Here is a 23,843-nt window from a genome sequence, read left to right on the forward strand (position 1 = left end):
CTGGAAGTATGCCCGCAAAGCGTGGGAAGAGTGATGCTGGTGGGAGTGGGAATGCTACTCGTGCGAGTACGCGTCGGAGTGAATGTACTGTTCAAGGGAGTGATGTTGCTGGGAGTGCGAGTGGTGTTGCTGGGAGTGGGAGTGCTGGTGCTGCGAGTGGTGTTGCTGGGAGTGGGAGTGGTGTTGCTGGGAGTGGGAGTGCTGTTGCTGGGAGTGGGAGTGCTGTTGCTGGGAGTGGGAGTGCTGTTGCTGGGAGTGGGAGTGCTAGTGCTGGGAGTGGGAGTGCTGGTGCTGGGAGTGGGAGTGCTGGTGCTGGGAGTGCTGGTGCTAGGAGTGGGAGTGCTGGTGCTAGGAGTGGGAGTGCTGGTGCTGGGAGTGGGAGTGCTGGTGCTAGGAGTGGGAGTGCTGGTGCTGGGAGTGGGAGTGCTGGTGCTAGGAGTGGGAGTGCTGGTGCTAGGAGTGGGAGTGCTGGTGCTGTGAGTGCTGCTGGTGGCGCAGTTGCTGATGGGGTGGATGGTGGTGGCGTGCTTGCTGGTGGGCAACTTTTGGAGGCTCTTCCATTGGAAGAAGGAGAGTCCAGTCAGCACCAGCCAAGCTCTGACCCTAAACCTGCTCGGAAGAAACGTGTGGAGAAGCCACGTAATCCTTGCTTCAATGACCAGGAAAATACAGCTCTTGTCACTGGCATTCTGGAGCACTATGACAGTATATATGGACATTTACTAGGTAAGTGTACCTTTACATTTATTATTTAAATACATGTGATCCTAGGTCATCTGAGTTTTGTTCATATGCAAATATGGGTTCAGAATATCTTTCTATGTTAATTAGTCTGGAAACACAGCTTTTTATCATGCCTTACAAGGACAACTAAACACAGGCGGTCAATTTGCCATAACTGCATACAATATGAATGCAACCTTGCTTACATGTATAGGTTTAGTAGTGAATGCTCATGTGCTTCACATATTACACCTAAAACAGCATGTTTGCTATCTCTTGGAACAGCTAGCAGTGTAGGAAACTGGTGCTTCTATTATTATTAATTTACCTCATATATTTTATATGTTTTTCAAGGGCGGACAAGTTCAGCAAGCAGAAAAGAAATGTGGGACACAATAGTCATTGGTGTCAATGCGTGTGGGAATCATGTGAGGGACAAGCGGAATTGTCACAAGAGATTTGATGATATTAGGTCCAAATTGAAAAAGAAAATACAACACCAACGCGTGCATGCTACTGGCACTGGAGGTGGGCCGACACCACAACGTCTCATATTAAGTCCATTGGAGGAGCTGCTTCGGGCAAAATTACTTCCCGTCGTCGTGGAAGGCTTACCTGGTGACCGGGATATTGGAATTTATCCCTCACAATTTCCACCAGGTGAGAAATATTACTGTACTAGGCGTGTCGTTGCTTACAGTTATTTTGCATATTTACACTGCTTTTTATACTGTCTTCACAATATAAGCATACCTGCATCTATATATGTATATGTCTGATTCTGTATATATATATATTTCAAAATAGACATATATGTTGTAGTCCTACTAAAAGCAGTAACTAATATAGCACGTGCCATTGCGTGCTCATTTACATGTGAATTCCCAAAATGCATTGCTGCAGTGGAAGCAATTGATGGTGGGCGAAGATGGGGAACAACAGGGTAGTACACATGTGTAACACATGTTAATGAGAAATTATTACTAGCTACAGGTACAGAACAGAAATATGTATAATATTATTGTGTATTTTATTTATTTTACTCTGACAAACATGACATTACTGCCTATTTTAAGCATGCATCAAATATATTGCATGCAACGGCCTACAAACATCACTTGCACTAACACATCTATAGTTGTTAATGAAAAGGTCCATTTTTGCTTTAAGTCATATACAGACAGCATAATGAGGCACACGTATCATATGTTATGTCATTGTTTTCATAACTTAAAAACTGCACACGACTATTTAGCTCATCTACCATTGTGTTAAAGCAGCTGCAATTAATATCTCATCACAGCATACACTTCAACAGAGGGGGTGGGGTTCAGCACACACACTAATTACAGCCTCATTTTAGGGTCAACATAGTTCACACCATTTTCACCTGTTTCAAGTAATTGAAAGGTGTGGCTGATTAGGCTTTTTGGGGAAGGGAATACCGTTATTACAACCTGACTAGCACAACTGAAGTTAATCACACTCATTTGAAAGCTTAACTTTAGCTACTAAATGCCCCAACAACTCATTACTTATCAAAGCGTACGTCACACATTAGTTCACTCATATCTATAGTTGAACTACTACTATCAACGACACATTATCACACACTGCATGTGTTGTCTTGTTGAGTCACAGCCACATTCAGGTGTGCCACATCTTATATTAATGTACCACACATATCCTCTACCAAAAACAACACTTTTTGCAATATGACCACCTTCATGATAACCATTGTGAATGGTCATCTCATGATAGTTATGTACATTATGATACTGATATCACTACACAACATATGATTTTTATGTACAAATTTTATCTATTTATCCTCACGCATTACTGCAGAAACATAGTATGTTTTATGTTAGGGAACTCAAAAGTTCTAAGTACACAGGCATGTACATTGTTATTACAACTATTTATGTTCACTTTCACACACACATTTTGGGTTAAGGAAATGATGCTGTTAGGTACTCATAAATACAGAACATACAATAACTGTTTGTTCAATATTTACACATGTAAATGTAAAACTTATGTTATTGTTATATATAGTTGCCCCTGAAGGACATGTGTCACCTGAGACGGAACAAGTGTCTTCACCTGGGTCAGCCAGCTCAACACACCTAGAAGGTGAGTGTATCAGTTGGTGGCCATATAATATGTGCTCTTCTATATGTTATGTTGTCATGTTCATTATTTGTTTTGCACATGTTCTTTAAATAGGATTACTTAGTGTCAGTGAAAATGAAGTGTAAGGCAACATGTATTGTGTTAGTGATGTTAACTATCATGTAGGAGTTGTGAGTTTACAGCAAGTTTTCATTCACTCATATTTCATACTGAGTCCAAACATTATTCTTAAGTCAAGGTAGTTTTTAATGTGAGGTTATAAAACGTATGGAAACATGTTAGTTGTTACTTATGACACAGTAGAATTACATAGTAACACAGCAGAGATTAACATGCCATTTAATAATGTGTACATTTATTTGTAGAACATGATGAAGAGGATTATGATGATGATGATGATGATGATGCCGCCGCCGCCATAGACACACAAATACAAGCAAGTGACCATGAAGAGGTTCCAATTGAAACTGTTTTACCGCCAAATCGTCCAGCAAATACCACATACGATGCAATTGTAGCTTCTGAGGGAAAAATTGTGGAAGCAGAAAATCGTCGCCATTCTGACCTGATGACAGTGCTGGAAAGGATGATTGCACTGCAGGAAGAAACAGTTTCACAATTGGCACATCTCCACAGAGTCTTCATTGAAGTGCCTAAACAGTTGCAAAAAATCAACACCTCATTCGAAGCATTAGTTGTTCAGCAAACACAAGCTAATTACTTGAGAATGACTAATGTACCACAATTCAACATCAACACGTCACAGGCAGGATCCTTACATGCTGGGCAGTTTTCACCACATTCATCTGATCTTCATTCACCAGGCCCGAATGTTACCGGTCAAGTAGCAGACATTGCTGTGCAGGTTCCTGACGACATCCTACCGCTGCCATCTGTACAAAATCAGCAGCTGACACCTACAAAGGAGGCGACAAAAACAAAACAAGACACACATGAAACAGACCAACCATCACTTGTGCAGTGTCTACCAACTTGCTCACATGTGTCAGTGGGCACAAGCCCTGTAGGTGAATCACTGCCCAAAAGCCCTGTAAGTGAATCACTGCCCAAAAGCCCTGTAAGTGAATCACTGCCCAAAAGCCCTGTAGGTGAATCACTGCCCAAAAGCCCTGTAGGTGAATCACTGCCCAAAAGCCCTGTAGGTGAATCACTGCCCAAAAGCCCTGTAAGTGAATCACTGCCCAAAAGCCCTGTAGGTGAATCACTGCCCAAAAGCCCTGTAGGTGAATCACTGCCCAAAAGCCCTGTAGGTGAGTCACTGCCCAAAAGCCCTGTAGGTGAGTCACTGGCCACAAGCCCTGCCCGTGAAGTGCCAGAGGCCACTCAAAGTGGCTCTGTTGTGGCTAAAGTTGGTGGCAAAAGAAAAAGGAAAATTCAAGAGACAACAAGCAGGCCTGTTACTCGCTCTCAAAAGGAACAAAAAAAATAAATTTTATAATTCACTAAATATGTCTTTGGCCTTGTTTTGTTGACTTCAGATTATCTAATTAATATTGTATGTATGCTGAAGACTGTGTTGTTTCCAAACTTTCAAATATGTTCTTGTACACGTGAAGTTTTGGAAATGTAAACACTCCTAATTAATGAATAGTGTTATAAATATTTATGTTTTAATCGTCTGTTCAGTAATGGTCCACCAGGAGCCAGTTGCTAAGTTTAGAGAAGCTGCCATTGACTTTGCAGCAAAACATTGCATTTGGGTGTGTTAATTGATGTAATCATTGCATGTGCATATTATTCACATGCAATTATAAAAGCACCTATTTAACTGCAAACATCTTTCTTGTACGTGTACAGCAGGATTTTGTGTTAAATATTACTTACCTTTGCTGGCCATTGTAATGTTGTCCTTTAATCATTTATGTGTTCTTGTTTCAAGAACATCTCTGAATTTATACTAATATATATGTAGTATGTATGCATATATGCACACACACACACACACACACTGTGTGTGTGTGTGTGTGTGTATGTATATATAGTACTATCTAAACTGGTATAGATGTATTTACAAAAAACATACACTTCATGCTTCCTTGTGAAAACACAGTATTTTAATAATACAGGCCTAATGTTTGAGAACTATACTAAGTGTGAGCCTCTAACATTGTGCGCAAACAAATGTTTATTACTTAATTCATTCATGTTTATCACCATTTAAATAGGTTTCATACAAGGCCTACTTACTGCCATCAATATGTTGTGTGTACTCCTGCAATATAAAAAAAAAAAAAAATACAAATATATATATATATATATATATATATATATATATATATATATATATATATATATATATATATACACATACACATACACATACACACAATATACACAATATACATATAGTACAATATACACTTTATATATATATATTTATGAGAGAGATATATTTATATATATATATATATATATATATATAGAGACACACGTATTTAAACTCCTGCAGACAGGGAGTTAACCAGACTTTCAAATACACACAGAAATGTATGTGGGAAAAAAACCTTTCATTTTGCAGGTGTGTGTATTTACTGATATGGCTGTCTAAGCACTATTTTCACACAGTGCTCTTTGTTATTTTTCAAGAAAACTCTATGTTACTGAATTAAAAGTGTAGGAATGTTTTCAGAAACGAGATAAAAAAAGGATACATGTTTGTCCCACATGCGGCTATCACAAACCACAAATTTTCAAGCAATTAAAACTACAAATCCAATTGGCGTTTGAAATAAGGAGTTACAGTTTATAGTTTTCTTGACCTTGAAAAGGAAACACAGCAATTTGTTAGCCATTGAGCAGTTTCATTTTGATGAGCAAAGAACAGATACCTGCACACATCTTTTTCGCTAATTTGCAATGGCTGAAGAATTCGTGAAAAATATGAATCCGAATTTAGGCTATAAATACATGGTGTCAGAAGCTATTTTGAGAACAAGCGGACACCAAGCGAGCACACGCCAAATCTATGATTTGATTAGAGCAAAATATCCTTATTACCAAGACCGTCGGCATGCGCGCAATTTTAATTCATCAATAAGATTCACTTTATCAACTAATGACTTTTTTGAACGTGTGCAGGATAAGCTAGAAGACAACTATGGTTTCTGGAAGATTGCCAAAGAAAAACATTTCACCGTGAAAGAGGGCACATATATTGTGGTTAAAGGCATATTTATTCCTAATGCCAATAGCAATGGATCCGCTACTACTGTTCCGTGTGAATCGATACCTGCTGCAATATCTGCACCCTCCATTCCTGAAACCCACATTGTACAACAACAAAACTACTATGATTATGTAGCAAGCCTTTCAGCTGAAAATGCATTGGAATGGGTACCCGAAGAAATGAACCTACCTCCCGACCAATTGTTTGAAGAAAGCAGTGGCGATTCCTATGAGCGCTTCATGGAGGAGATGTGTGTCATACTGGATTCAGCGAGTGGGTCAAGCGTGGATGAAAAAGCCTTGCATTTCTGGAGCGACCAGTTGCAGCCAGACGAAGAGTTAATTCTAGAAGAATGGTAAATATAACAACCGTTATGAGTTGACTCTGCGTTTAAATGTTTTTTTTTTTTTGTAACCACCATTTTCCCTTTCAATGCGTGGATACAGCGTAACATTGCAGACTGCATAACATGTAGCGATCACAAAGAAATTGTTTCCGAATACAATATAGTAGAACCTGAAAGAGTAGTACACATTGCTGACGGAATAAATATACGTACTTTCCTATCCCTTTAAACATATTAGCAACATTTTACCATAACTCTAACACATACCTGTTTTGTTATCATGCTACATCTACAACATTTAAAAGCGGGTCCACCACGTATGACGTGGGACCCTTGTCATGGCCCAAGGCGTCCTTAAAAAGGATTACGGATGTAAGTCCCGCCCCCAAGCGACGTGCGCGCCTCAAAGCCTATTGGCTGTCATGTTTTGTTATAGTAACGGTAACTGCAGTGTGTCATGTGTGCGGCTCAGTGTTTGTAGGCGTCAACTGGGCGTTAGCCGAATGTTAATTGAGTGGGAGGAGTGTTAGCGTGCGTTTCACGCTGGTTTAACATGACGTCACACGTATTGCATTTGCGCATTGTGTTATCGGCCGTCCTTTCTGTCCAAACACGTCTGTTTAAAAAGAATACAGATGTACTCGTTTAGAACGAATGTAGTTTCGTATTCATTGTATTTGAAATAAAGATTTTATGTTTAATGGTATTTTCAAGATGTATTGAACGCACAACGTACGCTTTGTTTTGCGCATGCGCTAACAGTTAGTGCAGCCAAGCGTGAAGTGCGTGCGCACACTAAGATGTGCGCGCACATTTTTCAGTATACAGGCAACGTTCACATCATATACATAGTTATGCCTGCTACAAATTTAAAGAAACATTACATACTGATGTACACTTGTAGTTCTAACATATAAGTGAGTGACGTGTGTATGTACACAATCATATAGAGCTGTGTAACGCGTTGTCACGGATACATATATAGTAAGGTGCCATATTTGACCATCATGTGTTTGCTGTATTTCAGAGATGTCGGTGAAGATACAATCAGATCAATGTATGATTTCAGAAGAGTCTACCTTTATATGAGATGATTGTGAGGAGGAGCCACCGACTACTATACTACATATGGAACTAATTTTATATTGCTTGCAGCGCTTATTAACAAACAATTAAAAATGTGATACCCTTATGCCTATATTGCATAAGCACTTAATTAACATAATGATGTTGCAAAATAGTGCCTCATGATTTTTTAATGAGTGTTCTTTAATGACTACTATCATTTTATGGCATGGTGTGTTTTATATATAACAACCATTGCCACTCTGCTAACACATTTGTGAATTCTATTGTGTAATGGAACGTATGACTGTCGAAACTATGTAACAATAATAATAATAATAATAATAATATGAGCATGTTCATGTATAGCGCTGCTAGTTGTACACAGCGCTTTACAGACACATTTTTCTGGCTGAGGTCCCTGGCCCGTGGAACTTACAATTTATTTTTTGCCGCCTGAGGCACAGGGAGATAAAGTGACTTGCCCAAGGTCACAAGGTCAGTGCCAGTGTGTGTCTTTACTCACTGAGCCACTCCTTCTCCCAATGTAAAGGACACTTACAACCAACTAGCCATTTCTTGTTAAAAAATCTCTTGTTACATGGGTATGTTGATAAAATGGTTTGGGACTGTAGCAAATAATGTTATTGGCCAGATGTTGTGGTCCCCTACAATGCATGATGTTCTGAATATGACATCAACATCATGTAATGAAGTACGTTTCTGTGTATATTTCATTAACCTAACTAACTATAGTTTACTGTGTTTATTAAACGTTCTAAAAATACATAGTATAGTCAATATGATGATATAAGCTACCATAATAAAGCTGGTGTTATCATTTGTCGGTGTTATACATGGATCCTACACAAATTGATACAGACACAAACAGTTGTCTTAAAAAGTGTGTCTATGCTACTGTGCACGTGATTGACGTTACAATTGTGAGAATACTTGATAATTATCATCATGATAATGATGAAGTGACGTGATTTATATTGCAAAAATATTACCAACATTGTCATATTGGTAAATTAGAAATGCTAAATGACAGTAACATTTGCAACAAAATTGTGTTTTCTGTTAACAGTTTTACACTTGGTACATGTAGGACACATCCACACACGTGTGACTTATACATACACATGTCACAAATGTAAATTAATGTTGACTATTAATTCCTAGAATTAAAAAACACCTACATTGCTAAATATAATATGTAGTACGCATTGTTGTGATTACAGGCATTCATGCATGTAGTGTTATGATCAGTCAATTTCATCCGTGATGAATGAGCTCCCGTAAGTAAACAAATAAGTACAGTTATCCCCTTGTCTCCAAACACATCTATATTACATTAATGGAATTTATAAGGAAACATACATAAAATGTGATGAAATGTGAGTAATCATTTTCTAATACAATGCACATGAAAGCTCAAGAGTAGCTAAATGCATATACATGATACAGAAAGTACATGTATGTTACATTTGTGTTAAAACCAATATGTTGTGTTTTTAGTTCAAATAATTATAGGAAGATTGAGGTAGGCACATCTTATGAGAGATGTCAGCAAATATACATACCATGATCAGTCATACTGGAGATATACCTATAATGCAAAGGAACAATATATAAATTGCAAACATTGACATGCCATCTTCAGTACCGTAAACAACACAGCAAAGTGTGTATTTGGTGTTAAATGTGAAACACCATGTATATTTAATCACATTCCAAATGTAAATCAGCCTGGTGTACACATCATATGGATGTACATGTTACACTGCACCAATAACATTGTATGTAAGCATACTAGAAGCATGAATGAGTATGGGCATAATATGTGTATTGTGTTAGCATAAGGAACAACACAATGCTAAAATATTAGTGCTTTGTTACCCCATTTGTATTCACATACACACAACAAAAGTACAATTGAAGAGGGATTATATAACCTGTGCAACAATAACATACCAGTGCCACATCCCTTTGTGCACACAGCAGAGAAAAGAAAGGTGTGCAACCCATATTCATCTGTGTCCTACCAGAAGGGTATATAAAAAAACATTATTGTTAAGATAACATAATGTAAGTATAAAAGTAGAACTTGGAACATATATGTTTTTACTTACAAGAAAAAAATGAATTGATGAGATTCTGGCGTGTCTGGCCACCACTGGCTGTTTGTTCATTTTCAGCAGCTACATGGGTGGGATGCTCGTCTACCAAAGGCTCAGCTAGGTCTGATTGTACAATTGTGCCTGAGTGCAACATTGTGCAAAATGCAACAGGCAAGGATAATATCAGACACTTTTTGAGGCTTGTATAGAAGAGCCCCACCAGTTCTGTCCAGACACCTAAATCTGGTCTTGAGTAGGCCAAATGTCCTCTCTATAACAGATCTTGTAGATATATGGGCTGCATTGTACCTGTCCTCTGCTTCAGTTTGAGGGTTTAGCACCGGAGTCAAGAGCCACGGCCTAATTCCGTATCCTGAGTCACCTATAATGAATTGGGTACACATAAGCTGACATTAGTGATCAAATTGTACAATGCCAACATTCCTAAATAAAAATGTGTTTTGTGTTAGAACATGTAAATGTGTACTCACCCAGCAGCCAACCATGTTCAAAATGTCCCTCTTCGAACGCATGGAAGACTGAAGAGTTCCTCAGGATAGAGGAATCGTGACTGGAACCAGGGAATTTGGGTACCACATGCATTATCCTCATCGTCGCATCACATACCACCTGTACATTGAGTGAATGGTAGTGCTTACGATTGCGGTACACATGCTCACTCTGACTAGGTGCAATCAAAGCAACATGTGTGCAATCGATTGCACCCAGCACACATGGTATTCCTGCTATATTATAAAAGCCAGTCCTGACTTCCAGCCACTCTGTCGCCTCTGTAGGAAAATGAATATAATTCCTAGCGCGTCTATTGAGTGCATAGAGAAACTGGGTCAAGGCCCGCGAGAATGTAGATTGCGAGACCCCGCCCAGTATGCCCACAGTTGTCTGGTATGACGCGGAAGCAAGATAATGTAATGAGCACAGCATTTTAACAAGCCCAGGGACTGCACGACCTCTGGCTGTGAAAAAATCTAAATCTCCCCTTATCTCCTGATAAAGAGATAAGATTGCTGCTGAACTCAAACGATAGCGACTTACAATCTCCTCCTCACTCATCCCATCTAACAGGGTTCTCTCCCTGTACAGACGCGGACGAGGCACAACTTGTCTCCTCTGTCTTCTCCTCTGATCTCCTGTCCCTCGGCCTGTCCCTCTCCCTGTCTCTGTCGTATCCGCGTGACTGTCCCTGTCACTGTCCCTCGGTGTGTCCCTCCCTTGCCCTATATGATTCTCTTGATCATCAAGCATGTCATAGAAAAGAATGTTCCTCCGTCTCCTAAACAATCTCAACATTTTGAAATGAGTAGCTGTGAATGAGCAGGTAATGGGCGTCCTTTAAATAGGTATGTGATGATGTCAGGTGACATAGTAAAATGCAAGGTGTTACATTAACATAATAAAGTACTTCTGTGGCAAGCTGTGTGCAGTTGTTGTTATAAGTATTTGTTGTGTGTATTCTGCAGGGAATGATGATATTTGCCAATGATGTGACGTGAAGCTTTGTACAAACATTGCTTGCAAATAAATAGTTGCATGTGCAATGCATGTAAAACTTCTGAAGGCAACAGTCAGTCATGTAATTAGACAAAAAGGCTGAGATTGACGTGGGAAAAGTTGTGTGTAACATGTGTAATTAGCCATGTTATTGTGACATGTTGACAACAATGAATAGTCGTGTGCATATGCATGCATTTCTGTAATGAGGATAGTTGCTATAGAATGAGTTTACAAGGTGTCCCAATGCTGAATTACTGTACATGTGTGTATAAGTTAGGTTGAAGTGCTTGTAATGCTACGGTTACAATGTAAACATGCAATGTGATTGAGCGTCCAATAAGTGACGTCATGAAAATAGGGAGGACCCAAAAGTATATGTAAACATGAGAATACAGATGTACATGAACGTTTAAAGATGCGTGACACATTACTAGCATTGTGTAATGTAAAGGAACATGAATATACTGTGTATGTGTGACATGTGTGACATGTGTAACATCATGTAAATAATTGTCGCTCAGTTCATTAAAATGTGTGATATGATGTGAGGTTCTCCTTTAAGAGTTGAGTATAGTATTTTCCCTTGACACATCATCACATGATGAGTAATGTGACCCGCAAATGCTGACAACATGTAAAAGTAGAATGTTATGCAAATAATACACGTCAGCTGTGACACAATGCAGGGAATGCCCCCACACTGTAATGCAAATGACGTTTGTATTGTGAGCAATGAAACGTAAACAGTACTATACTGTTATACGTCCCCGCTCCATTGACTCCATTGATGTACAGAAGATTTTTTTTTTCTAAGTGCCGTTCCGGCAGCCTTAGCGATCGTTCTCCCCTCCAAACTGCCAACTTTAGTTGGCGGGAGAAATTGGCCATAACATCTCAATTTCGTAGTGCCGATCAGCCCCGAAAAGCTGTTTTTTTTTGTTGAATCCAGCCGATTTAAAAAAGTGGCGATCAGTGGCGAAAACAGGCTTATCGGCAGCCGACTGGCCATAACAAAATAATCGGCTCCGAAACATGGCGATATCAAGCACTTATCGGCGCTTACTGAATCTCAAACCCAATTTTGGCTATAAAATGGCGATCATTCCCTTATCAACGCTTACTGCATGAGGCCCATAGTCGCAAAGCTAAGGAATGATTGTTTATTGATATGGGTGTTTTATTCATAGTGTAGATGTGCAGAGGGTCTCCGGAGCTGAACTGCTTTAGTTTTAGGTCCGGGGACCCCCTGCTTCCCGAGATACAGGTCTCTTTATGGGGTGCCGGTATCCCTCTGCTTTGTTTACATTCCACGGTCACGTGATCGGGACATTTAAATGCACAGGGATACCGGCACCTCATAATGGGGCCTGTATCTCGGGAAGCAGGGGGTCCCCGGACCTGAAACCAATGCGGTTCAGCTACGGAGACCCCCTGCACATGAACAATATGAATAAAATTGTATTTAAAAGATTTTTTAATGTGCCGATGTTTGCGCCGAGAGAGCGGCGGATCTCTCTCTGCTGCAGACACAACTTGGCAGGGGTTGGCTTCTCGGCAGCTTCTCGCCAGGCAGACTGTCTCGCCACCGGTTACTCACCATGTTTGGCAATGTTGCTCTTGCTGTGATTCGCCAGGGATTCGGCCCTTCCTGCATACAGCGAGGGCAACACGCCAAAAACATGGCGAATTCAAACCCCTGGCAAATGCAATTTTCTGCCGCTTACTGCATGACCCCCTAAGTCTCATTGAACTGATGGCAACAGAAAGAACATAATTATGATATGTTTATCCTTAGAAAGCATATATTTTCATTTCCATAGCATAGGGAGCCAGTATCGCTCTTTTTTTTTTATGGCACTCACTTGTCATCTAGTCTTTTAAAACCTGCAGGATAAAATTAAATGAGAAGAGAGCCACTTTAGGTATTCATAGAGAAACACTCAGGTGACAGTGTTTAGTTACGAAGATCCTAAATGCTTTTTCTATGTTGTTTGTTTGCCGGAGCGTGCAGTGTTCTTTTTTGGAATCCACGGTATTCAAAGAACAATGAAAGCTGGAACCGCTCTCTACCAAGGCACTCACTTGTCGCTATCCACAAAACTCCTAGAACCCACAGTTTAAACTTCACAGAAAGGAGACATGTTTAACTCTTCAATGGGAACTTGTCATGTTGCGGTTCACCCACAAAATTAAATCTCAAAGTAGAGAAAGCTGGAATCACTCTCTATCCAGGCACTTAGTATGTGTCGCTGCTCTCAGACTCCTAGAACCCACAGGTTCAAATTCATGGAGAGGAGCACCCATCAAAGAGCAGTCAGAGGCACGTATGCCATCAGAGGAGATCCTCCACCGAAGCAGAGTAAAGGGGTACCAAAGCGTTTTGAGAAGTACAGGTCTGCTACAGTAGGTAAGAGCTCCAACAGTGTGCTGTCATCATTACACAGGCCTTAGAACCCAAGATTGGGTCCATAGGGACAGACACTGACACACACCCGTGCAGCATTTATTGGGGAGTGTTATGTTTTCTATGTAATGTCAATATGGTAATATATATTTCTGTTGAAGATCATAATGTACCTGAGCTGCTAGTTCTAATAACTTTATAAATACCATTGAAATATACACTTTGCTGTAGACTGCCTCCCTTTTGTCTGACCTAGGACCAAAGGGGAATAACGTATAGGAGGAGGACTCAGGTCCCCACCTCAGTGTATGTGTCAGTCTGAGGCAAATAAGTGGGGTTACACGCCATACGGAGCTAGGGGTCTGATGCCATGGCCCTTCTGTCGCCCCCAGGGCTAAACCTTGCACTATTAACCTGTCTTAAGCTATTTTATTTTTATCTTCCCTTATTTTCAGGGATCTATGAAAAGTCAGGCTTGTGGCATAAGATAGGAAAATGCTGTAGTGATACAAAAGACAGATTGTAGAACCTCAAATATCAGAACTCCATTGTAAAATAAAATATGAAAAATTGTGTGGTGGTAAGAGCTATAAAGACACAATAAGTATGAAAAATAGTTCCAGCAAAAGGACCCTTAATATGAATTATGTAAGTATAAAGTTGGGTTAAAGGTGGAAAACACATTTGCCTGGAAAACCTCACCATGCACAGATGTAAAGGTATAACATAAAGTTCAATCCAGACTTAGGGCCTCATGCAGTAAGCGTCGAAAATACACTTTCGGCAGGGGTTTGAACTCACCATGTTTTTGGCGTGTTGTTCTCACGTTATGCAGAAAGGCCCGAATACCTGCGAGAGTAACATTTCCAAACATGGCGAGTTGCCAGTTGTGAGACGATCTGCCTGCCGAGAAGGGCTCCCCTATTTTAAAATAAAAATGTTATTCATAGTGTAGATGCGCAGGGGGTTTCCGGAGCAGAACCACGTTGGTTTCAGGTCCGGGGACCCCCTACTTCCCGAGATACAGGCCCCGGGTATGGGGTGCCGGAATCCCTCTTCTTTTAAATGTCCCGATCACGTGACCGTGGGATGTAAACAAAGCCAATCAGATCGTGGGAACTATATCCCCAATCTGATTGGCTGTAGTAGACCATGAGACCCCCTTTGGATGACATCACATCCTTTCTCTCAAAAACTCTGTCACATGGTCTACTACAGACAATCAGATTGGGGATTTAGTTCCCACGATCTGATTGGCTCAAGTACCATGTGATGGCGGCCATCTTGCTTTTGATTACGTCATCTTAAAGGGAAATGAAGCACAGCCATTCTGATTGGCTGGCATCATTCCCTTTAAATGACATCACCAAAAAAAAAAAAAAACACAAAATCACATGGTTTTCAATGCCCAATCAGGGCTGTGGGAACCATTTGATGCAAATGTGACGTCATAGACCTATAAAAGCTTATCACGTCTCATTTTAGAGCAATAAGCCGAGGAGGAAGGACCTCCGGAAGGAAGAAGAGGACAATGGTATGCCGGATGAAGAGACAGATGAAGACCCCAGAAGAGTGACGGTATGGATTACAAATTTAAAGAAAGAAGAAAAATACTTTTTTTTTTTCTTTTTTTTAACCTGGTTCTTGTGCGTGGATTGGTTCGTGAGTATGTGGTGTCCCCGGGATTTGGAGGGTGAGGTCATAAATAAATTACATGTATGTTATTTTTATTTTTCAGGTTTTTTTTATTTTTATGTGATTGGTTTTTTTTGTAATGCCCATTTATTGCCCCTGTGTTTATGTATGTCCCTATGGATATACAGGGACAACCAATGGTTGTTTTGGTTTTTTATATTTACTGTAATTTAATTATTTTGTATGCCCATTTATTGCCCCTGTATTTATGTATATCCCTATGGATATGCATACATACAGGGACAATCAATGGCTGTTTTTGCAAATGCTTGTTTGGCTTGTTTTGATGTATTTTAAATGTAGTTTGCTTGTTTGTTTAGAAATGTTGATGCAATATAATTTTTATTATGTAATTTTGAGTGGTGTTTTCAATAGTTTATTTCAGGGGGGCTTGCTTTTTAATAGTGGCTTCTTTTTGGTAGTTAGATTTTTGATGGTGGTGGTTACTTTGAACTTTCATTTATTTCAGAATGGTTTGGTTTTGGTGTTTTAATAGTGAATTGTGTAATTTATTTTGGCTTGGATTACTTGATTGTTGGTAATTTCTGACTGTTTACTTCTTGCTTTGTTTTTATTTTATCATTGTTTGGGTGGTATTGGATCTTGTTTGTAATTGTTTCTTTTAGTTGAGCATTGAGTGGCATAGTGTTACATGATGCACATATTATTTGCACCATGTACCCACTGTACCATTCAATAGTTTTATTGGCATTTGTTATAGATTTAATTGGCTATGTGTTGTGTTTTATTTTGAGATGTGCTGTTTTTTATATTTGACTATGTGATGATTTTATTTTGAGATGTGCTGTGTTTGATGTTGCTATGTGATGTTTTTATTTGGGCATGTTTTGGTAATCCTTAACCATTTCTTTGTATATTGGTTAATGATGCCCATATTATATATATAATATATGGGCATGATGAAGCCACTGTACAAATGAATGGGTCAAGGGTGGGGGTAGTTGCCTGGGGAGGGTGGTTAGGCCTCGTCGGTGGATATCAGGACAGGGTGAGTTAACCCCTTAAATACTTTCACGGTTATTAACCAATAAGGTAATTAAGGGGTTAGTGGACATTTGAATGTATTTTTCTGGCAATGGAGGACAGGGACCTTGCAGTATCCTGACGAGGACGCCCTTCATATTGGCTGTGGTAAGTAGAACTGTATTTATTTACTTTATGCTGGTTAATGTGATTAATAATGAGCAAATAATCTATTATCCATATCTGGATAATAGTTATTTTGCCCATTACTGTATGTGTTTGGTGGGGGGTGGATTTATTTAAATGTAGGCCATATTTTATTTTTTACATACAAGTTTGGTACCTTAGATCTGCGGGGACCTATGGAGACCACATGAGGACCCCCGGCCCCCCACGGGTACCACCCGAGGACCCTGGACGCTCACGGGTACCACCTGCGGACCCATGGGGGACACCTGCAGGGAAGAACTGGGGGCACCACAGATGTGGGGGCACGTGGACCTGCAGGGACCACCGAGGGCCCCCAGACACCTGTGGGGATGACCCACGGGGACCACTTGGAGGCCCACGGCAGCTAGCGGGACCACCCGGAGATCCGCGGACACCCATGGGCACCCCCCGGGGTGCACTGTGGGGCCTATGGACACCCATCAGGACCACCGCGGACTACCGTCAGCCTGGGGTATTAAGCCTGGATGTAAAATAATAAATGTTTTTATGGGAGGGCACAGGGAGTGGGTTATGTATTGTTTATTAAATATGGTAATGTTTATTGTGGGGCCTAGGAGGTAGGTAGTGGGGCTGTTCTGTGTAGTGTTTTTATTGTGGGGGTGGGTGAAGGGGGTATTGTCCCCAAAGGTTGGGCGGTTAGGCCTCACGGATGGGTAGTGGGTGAGGGTGGTTAGGCCTCACGGGTGGGTAGTGGGTGAGGGTGGTTAGGCCTCCCAGGTGGGTAGTGGGGGAGGGTGGGTTAACCCCTTAATTACTATAGCCGTTAATAACCGGTAAGGTGATTAAGGGGTTAGGGGACATTAGATTGTCGCTTTTTATTCATGTGTATTTTTTGCAGCACCGGAGGGCATGGACGGGATGAGGACGGCCTTCATTGTGGCAGCCTGGCAAGGGTGAGTGCAAGATGCATTTATTTAATTTATTCTGCTTATTGTATTTTAAATGGGCAAATGCACTGTTATCCATATGTGGAAAATAGTAATTTTGCCCATTACTGTACTGTATGTGTTAGGGTGCGGGGGGGGGGGGTGTATTTATTTAAAAGTATTAATGTATTTTTTATTTTTTGGGCACAGAATTGGTACTGCAGGCAAGCGGGGACCCCCGGACACCCGCTGGGACCACCCAAGGGCCACCGCCGGCCTATAGTATCATTGCTGTGCATAAAAAAAATGTACTGTATGTTAGGGGAGGTATAGGGGTTGTTGGGGCCACATGGGGTGGGTGGTGTATTTGATATGGTAATGTTTATTGAGGGCCTAAGAGGTGGGTAGTGGAGCTGTAGTGTGTATTGTTTTTATTGTGGGTAGCAAGTGTGGGTGAAGGGGGTATTTGACCCTTGGTGGGTGTTTAGGCCTTGCGGGTGGGTAGCGGGAGGGGTTAACCCCTTCATTACCGTAGCTTATTAACTGCTGCGGTAATGAAGGCCTTAAGTCCACTCGCAGTGCCCCCGGAAGGCCTAAACTCCCACCACAGGCCAAATACCCCCTTCACTCACCCCCGCTACCCACAATAAGCCTGGCACAGGTTTTTAACCCCTTCATTGCCTTAGCGGTTAGCCGCTAAGGTAATGAAGTGGGCTTTAAATACATTTTTCCTGCATTTTCGGATTCATGCCGGGGGTCTCCGGTGCTGGTATTAATGGGTATCAGATCCGGAGACCCCCAGCATCAATCCAAGGCAGGAAAAGGGCCTGATTTTTTCTAAGTCCCCTCTCTCGCCGCTCACCCGGCGCTTCTCCCCAACAACGTTTTGTGGCGGGACGGTTTTGAGAGAAATTCGCAATTCTGGAGCGGCGAGAAGCTGCGAAAAGCTGATCGGGGCTACTAGAATTGAGCGTGTTTGAAAAACTGTCATTCAGCGCCGAAAAGTGGCTTTTCGCCAAGCGGCTGCCAAAAAGTTTTTTTCGGCAAAAAAAAAGGCAAGTTTTGCTCTTATCAGCAGCTTCTCGGGGCTTACTGAATCGCAGTAGGCATTTTTTTGCGAGAAGCTGTCGAAAAGTGGCTTTTCGGCGCTTACTGCATGAGGCCCTAGGTGTGTAGATAAGTCCCACTATACCTTCAATATATAAGTGAATAAGGATAATGCATCAAATAAAGGACTCGCATATTAGTTCAGCATCCTGACGCAGCACCAACGGTCCATGGGTCCTGGGTGTGCATGCGTGTAGAGAGTAAGTAAGCAGGAGATGAAAAAAAGGAGCACTACCACTAGAACTTTAAAAAAATGACTGCATAAGCCTTAAAAATGAATAATTTAATGGTCATGTAGACAAATAAGGCGAGGTGTCGCCCCACCAACCTGTTTCGTGCAAGAAGCACTTTCTCAAGGTATACATACTATTGAGTAGGGAATGCATTTATAGACCTAAGTCTTAATCTAAGTAGCCAATCAAGACACATACCTCAGAGCCTCCCTGGTGCCTCAGGTATGACGTAATTATGTCCCACGTGCGCACCTGATCAGCGAGCACGCAAAGCGCCAGGCAAGCGCATGGGGAACCACTGCAAACCGGCTAGGGAGTTAGCGCTGTCAGGGTCTCCTAGACCTCCTGCGTAGCCATAGTTCTTCTTTGTCCACTGGGTGTGCTGCTGTCTTCTGTTTCCTCTGGGTTCCTCTGTCTGCCTGTCTGTCTTCTTGTTGCTCCTGTCTCTGTCCTTTATAGCTTTGCTTCCTGTCTGTTGCTTTTGCCTTTGCTTCAAGTCAGACTCCTATCACATGCCTCTGTCTTTGATCCTGATCTGTTATGTACCTGTACCTGTATTATAGTCTGTTCACAGTAAAGGCCCTTGCTTGTAATCTGGCTTGTCCCTGTTTGTTCCTTGCTCCCCGGTCTCAGTCCCTGCTCCCCGGTCTCAGTCCCTGCTCCCCGTTCTCAGTCCCTGCTCCCGGACCTGTCCTGCCCCGCCTGTCCTGTCCCAGTCTCCTCGTTGCCGACCTCTGCTTGTTACCTGACTTCGCTACCTGCCGCCTGCCTCGGACCCCTGCTTGTTACCTGAGTTCGCTACCTGCCGCCTGCCTCGGACCCCTGCTTGTGACCCCTACTTCGCTTCCTGCTGTTCCGGCCACCGAGATCCTACCCGCCACAGGAGTCTCCCGTGACAAGCGCACATGCCCCCGATCAAACCGCCAGTGATCCCCACGTTTGACACAGCTGGAAAAATGTGTCCTAGCCACAGTGCGCTTCCCGGGAGCGCGATGTACATAAAGCCGAGGATAGTAATAACCTAACTCCAAACAAATTTTAACAATTAAAAAACAAACCCAACACAGAAAATAGTAAAATACCACCAAAGATAAGTCCAATCCAAAAATGGACCAATGCATAGTAGACACCTAAACATTTAGAGACTGCAAATAAAAAATTCATACATGAGGATAAAGGGAACATTAATAATCAACCATCAATTTCATACAGAATAATTATACCTATGTTTGATATTCTAAATATAACCCCTTATTAATCGTGCTGAATGGGATAGTATAATACCAAACAAGTTTTAAATACATTAGCTAATGTGATACTAGCCATAGAGGACACATAATTACAAATATATTTATATCCTTAATCCCGTTACCAGGAATGAATCAATACATTCAATAAAAATGTTCTCTATATGAGAGAGAGAGAGAGAGAGTATCCCTTTGCAAAAAATATTGAAGAACAATCATGATAATAACATAATGAAGCAGAGCAAAGGATAAAAGAATCCCCCATTATATAAGGTTAACACCCCTCATACAAATATATACATGATGGCACATGTTCAATGCCCAAAAATGAGAAAGCACTGAGATTGCCCAGGCTACAACATGAAAAATTATTAGAGACAGGGTGCATTAGATCCCCCTTGGAGATGAGGCACACGTGCTCCATGATTCTGACTTTCAGAGCTCTCGTTGTGCGCCCCACATATTGCTTACCACTGCCACAGGTCAGCAGATAAACCACAATGGATGTGTTACAATGAATAAATTGTTTGGTTCTAAACCACTGACCTGTAGCTGCGGAGGCAAACTCCGATCTAGTTGTCATGTGTCTGCAAATTTTGCAATGCAAACACCTATAAGAGCCTGTTTTTTGTAATCTTTGAATCAAACATACTAGGTGAAACATAATTGGCAATTGCTTTTGCCCATTTAAACACAAATCTGGGGCCCTCCCTAAATATCTCCTTCAGAGCCAGACCTACAGAAAGGACACCCCAGTGTCATTTTACAATGTTCTTAATTTGCTCTACCTGAGCACTGTATAGCATTGTGAACAGAGGGATATCTTAGTAGTTCTCTTATGCCCCTTTCTTTGAAACAAATCTGATCTCTCCATTACACATACTTCCTCATAAGCCAGAGTAACATCTGCCTGGGCCTAGCCTCAGGCTAAGAATCTGTTGTGTTGATCCCTGGACTGTGTGAGAAAATCCTCATTGTCAGAACAGTTTCTTTTTAGCCTAATTAACTGCCCTTTTGGGATACCTTTGAGTGATTTGGGATGACAGATGTCAGCTCTTAAAAATGTATTCCTTTTTGCTGAATATATAACTTTGAATACTTTTATTCTGATCAATAAACAGATGTAAATCCAAATACTGAATGTGATGTAAATCATAATTGTGTGTTAAATGCAAATTTAAATCATTATTATTGTGGTGATTTATAAATAATACAAGTGATTGTGCATCCCCTTTCCAAATAAAAATAAGATCATCTATAAACCGTTTGTTAAAGATAATGTGATTCTTGAAGGGGTTTCCATCTCCAAATACGTGGAACGACTCCCACCAACCTAAGAACAGGTTGGCGTAGGAGGGGGCAAAGCTAGTGCCCATGGCCGTTCCCCGTGTCTGGAGATAAAAAATCCCATCAAACAAAAAATGATTGTGGGTTAATAAAAAGTGCACAGAATTTAATACTGTATGAAGGTGCGCTGTGCAGGTGATAGATCCGAACGTTCAAAGTAGTGCCTGACAGCTGCCATCTCCTGCTGATGTTGAATAATTGTATACAAGGACGTCACGTCTAGCGTGACCCACAAGTAGTCGTGTTCCAATCTCACACAGTACAGTTGCGTAAAGGAGATCTCCACTATCCCTAATATGAGAGGGAAGTGTTTGTACAAAAGCCTGTAGATACAAATCCACATATCTTGATAGGCTATCTCCCGAAGATCCAATACTAGCAACTATCGGTCTCCCAGGTGGAGAGACCAACGTCTTCGGGAGATGGTGAAATATCTGTATAATAGGATCGCTTTTGTAAAGAAAGTTAACCCCCTTCTCATCAAATACCCCCAAGGTACTCCCCTCCTCTGAGAGACATTTAAATTATTTTGAAAATGGGATTGTGGGATCAACCCTTGATTTAATGTAACATCTTACATTGGCTCTAATTGGCATAAAGCCTCAGACCTATATTGACTCCTGTCCTGAATTACTATCACTCCTCCTTTATCAGCTCCCTTAATTACAATGGCATAATTTAAATTTAAGGGTTTGAAGTGCTACTTTCTCATCTATAGTTAAATGATTGAGTCGCTGATCAAGGGGGGCCGTATGGAATGTGTAACCCTTGGACAGGAGAGTTAGGTCCTTCTCAATTAACTTTTCAAATGCAATAAGACTTGAACCTTTGCAATATGCAGGATAAAAATTTGATTTTTTTCCTTAAACCTGAACTCCTCCCCAAAAAGGAAAGAGGTCCAGTTCTTCAAGCTGATCGTCGTAGAGATCATTAAGATCATACAGAGGAGGCACATGTGCGACGGACTGGGAGATGGCTGCTTAAGCTGAGAGCTCCTCCGATCCCCAGCGCATTTATATAAATAAATACCAGAAAAACCCACCCAAACTCAGCGCAAAATATACCCTCAGCAGCATTGAAGCGGCGGCTATGCCCATAACTCGGGCCACGACAAAAAGCACGAAGAGAAAGTCCCTGGATTTGAGATCCTATTTCTGGCACACAGAGCAAGTAAAGGCCAGGGACGAGAGGGCCATGTCTGCAGGGGGGAGTTCTGACACAGACTCCAAGCCGGGCAGGGGGGACCCAGAGGAGGATGCGGGGATGCAGCCCGTCCTAAGGAAGGACATGACTAAGTTCCTAACGGAAATAAAAGACTTTTTCCGTAGTGAAATAGATGGGCTGCGCAAGGACATACAGGGCATAGGAGAACGCACCCACGAATTGGAGCAGCAGATGGATGTCTCTATGGAGTGTCACCAGCACACGGGACAAGAATTAAATCACATAAAACAAAGGCTGCTCGAGCTGGAAGAGAAGCAAGAGGACGGAGAAAACAGGGACAGAAGGAACAATCTCCGGCTGAGAGGCATACCTGAGGAGGTCACGGACATCGAGGACTTTGTGGAGAGGTGGATGGAGTCCCTGCTGCCAGATAAGTCCCCTGCTGAGCTCCAACTGGACAGATGTCACCGTGCCTTGCGAGCGAAACCTCTTCCCAACAATCCCCCACGTGATGTCATCCTGCGCATTCACTATTTTAAAATAAAAGAGGCGCTTAGTAAAATCACAAGGGCATCCCCCACCCTCCAATTCAAGGGAGTGAAGCTGGCTGTTTACCAGGACATCTCCCCCACTACTCTACACAGACGACAGGCACTACAGCCCCTTACAAAAATACTGAGAGAGAGGGGCATACGTTATAGGTGGGTTTTTCCCTTTGGACTCCTCGTCATTAAGGATGGCAAAGCCCGCACCATAAGGCATCTTGAGGAGGGGGCAGCACTACTGCAATCCTTAGGAGTTGGGGACAAGCTCCCGCAGCAATCAGAGCAGCGCCCGATTGCAGAAACCTCCTGGACACGAGTGAGCAGGGCGGCCGAGAACAGGAAGACCAACAATAAAAACAAACCCTAAGGTCGGGAGGGGAGATTGGACTGGATATTACCCCCTAGTTATACCCCCGATTCTCCTAGAGGACACGTTGCCCCCTAGAAGTGACAGTTATTGGCTATAGAGACTAAGTTTCTTTTTCCAACCTGTTGCTGCAGTTTGAAGCAGCTTTCAAGTTATCCTCCTGTGTAATGAAAGATGGCGGTCCCCCGTTAGCAGCATAAGAAGCATCGTGTTACTGTCAGGGGATAATGGCCCCCAAGATGGCGCCTTCTGCAGCTACACTGAGGAGCCGGGGAAGAAGCGGGAGTTTCTCCCGGGGAAACATGGCGCCCCTGCAAATGGCGCGAACAGACTGCTGCCAGGCAAGTGGGAGGGAGGGGAGGAAGCGGGGGCGGAGTTTCGGGAGGAGCAGAGGAAGAGGGAGGCCCAACTCACCCGATCCGCATGCAGCAGGATCTGACGTCGGCCGGAACAGAGCGCCCGGATATGACGTCATCGGCGCGCCCGGACATGACGTCATCGGCGCGCCACCCGGAAGGGAAGGGGAAAACTGCCGAGGCAGAGGTACGCGCACTCCTC

General features: G+C 42.1%; 1 protein-coding gene across 1 annotated transcript; it reads left to right on the forward strand.

Moving 5' to 3' along the window:
- The first annotated feature begins 1,106 nt into the window (after positions 1 to 1,106).
- LOC142490687 (uncharacterized) lies at positions 1,107 to 22,143 on the forward strand. Its single transcript, XM_075593107.1, has 5 exons — positions 1,107 to 1,383; positions 2,782 to 2,859; positions 3,225 to 3,937; positions 14,985 to 15,071; positions 22,051 to 22,143. Exons 1-5 carry the CDS (start codon positions 1,107 to 1,109, stop codon positions 22,141 to 22,143), a joined length of 1,248 nt encoding a protein of 415 aa, XP_075449222.1.
- The last annotated feature ends 1,700 nt before the right edge of the window (positions 22,144 to 23,843 follow it).

This window comes from Ascaphus truei, chromosome 3 (genome assembly GCF_040206685.1).
Source record: "Ascaphus truei isolate aAscTru1 chromosome 3, aAscTru1.hap1, whole genome shotgun sequence".
NCBI lineage: Eukaryota > Metazoa > Chordata > Amphibia > Anura > Ascaphidae > Ascaphus > Ascaphus truei.

What these genes read in the sequence shown, in the direction of transcription:
- LOC142490687 (XM_075593107.1), top strand. Translation starts at nt 1,107, where the DNA reads ATGTGGGACACAATAGTCATTGGTGTCAATGCGTGTGGGAATCATGTG. An exon ending in TCCCTCACAATTTCCACCAG is followed by an intron (nt 1,384 to 2,781) that starts GTGAGAAATATT and finishes TGTTATATATAG; the next exon opens with TTGCCCCTGAAGGACATGTG. An exon ending in CAGATGAAGACCCCAGAAGA is followed by an intron (nt 15,072 to 22,050) that starts GTGACGGTATGG and finishes TGCAATATGCAG; the next exon opens with GATAAAAATTTGATTTTTTT.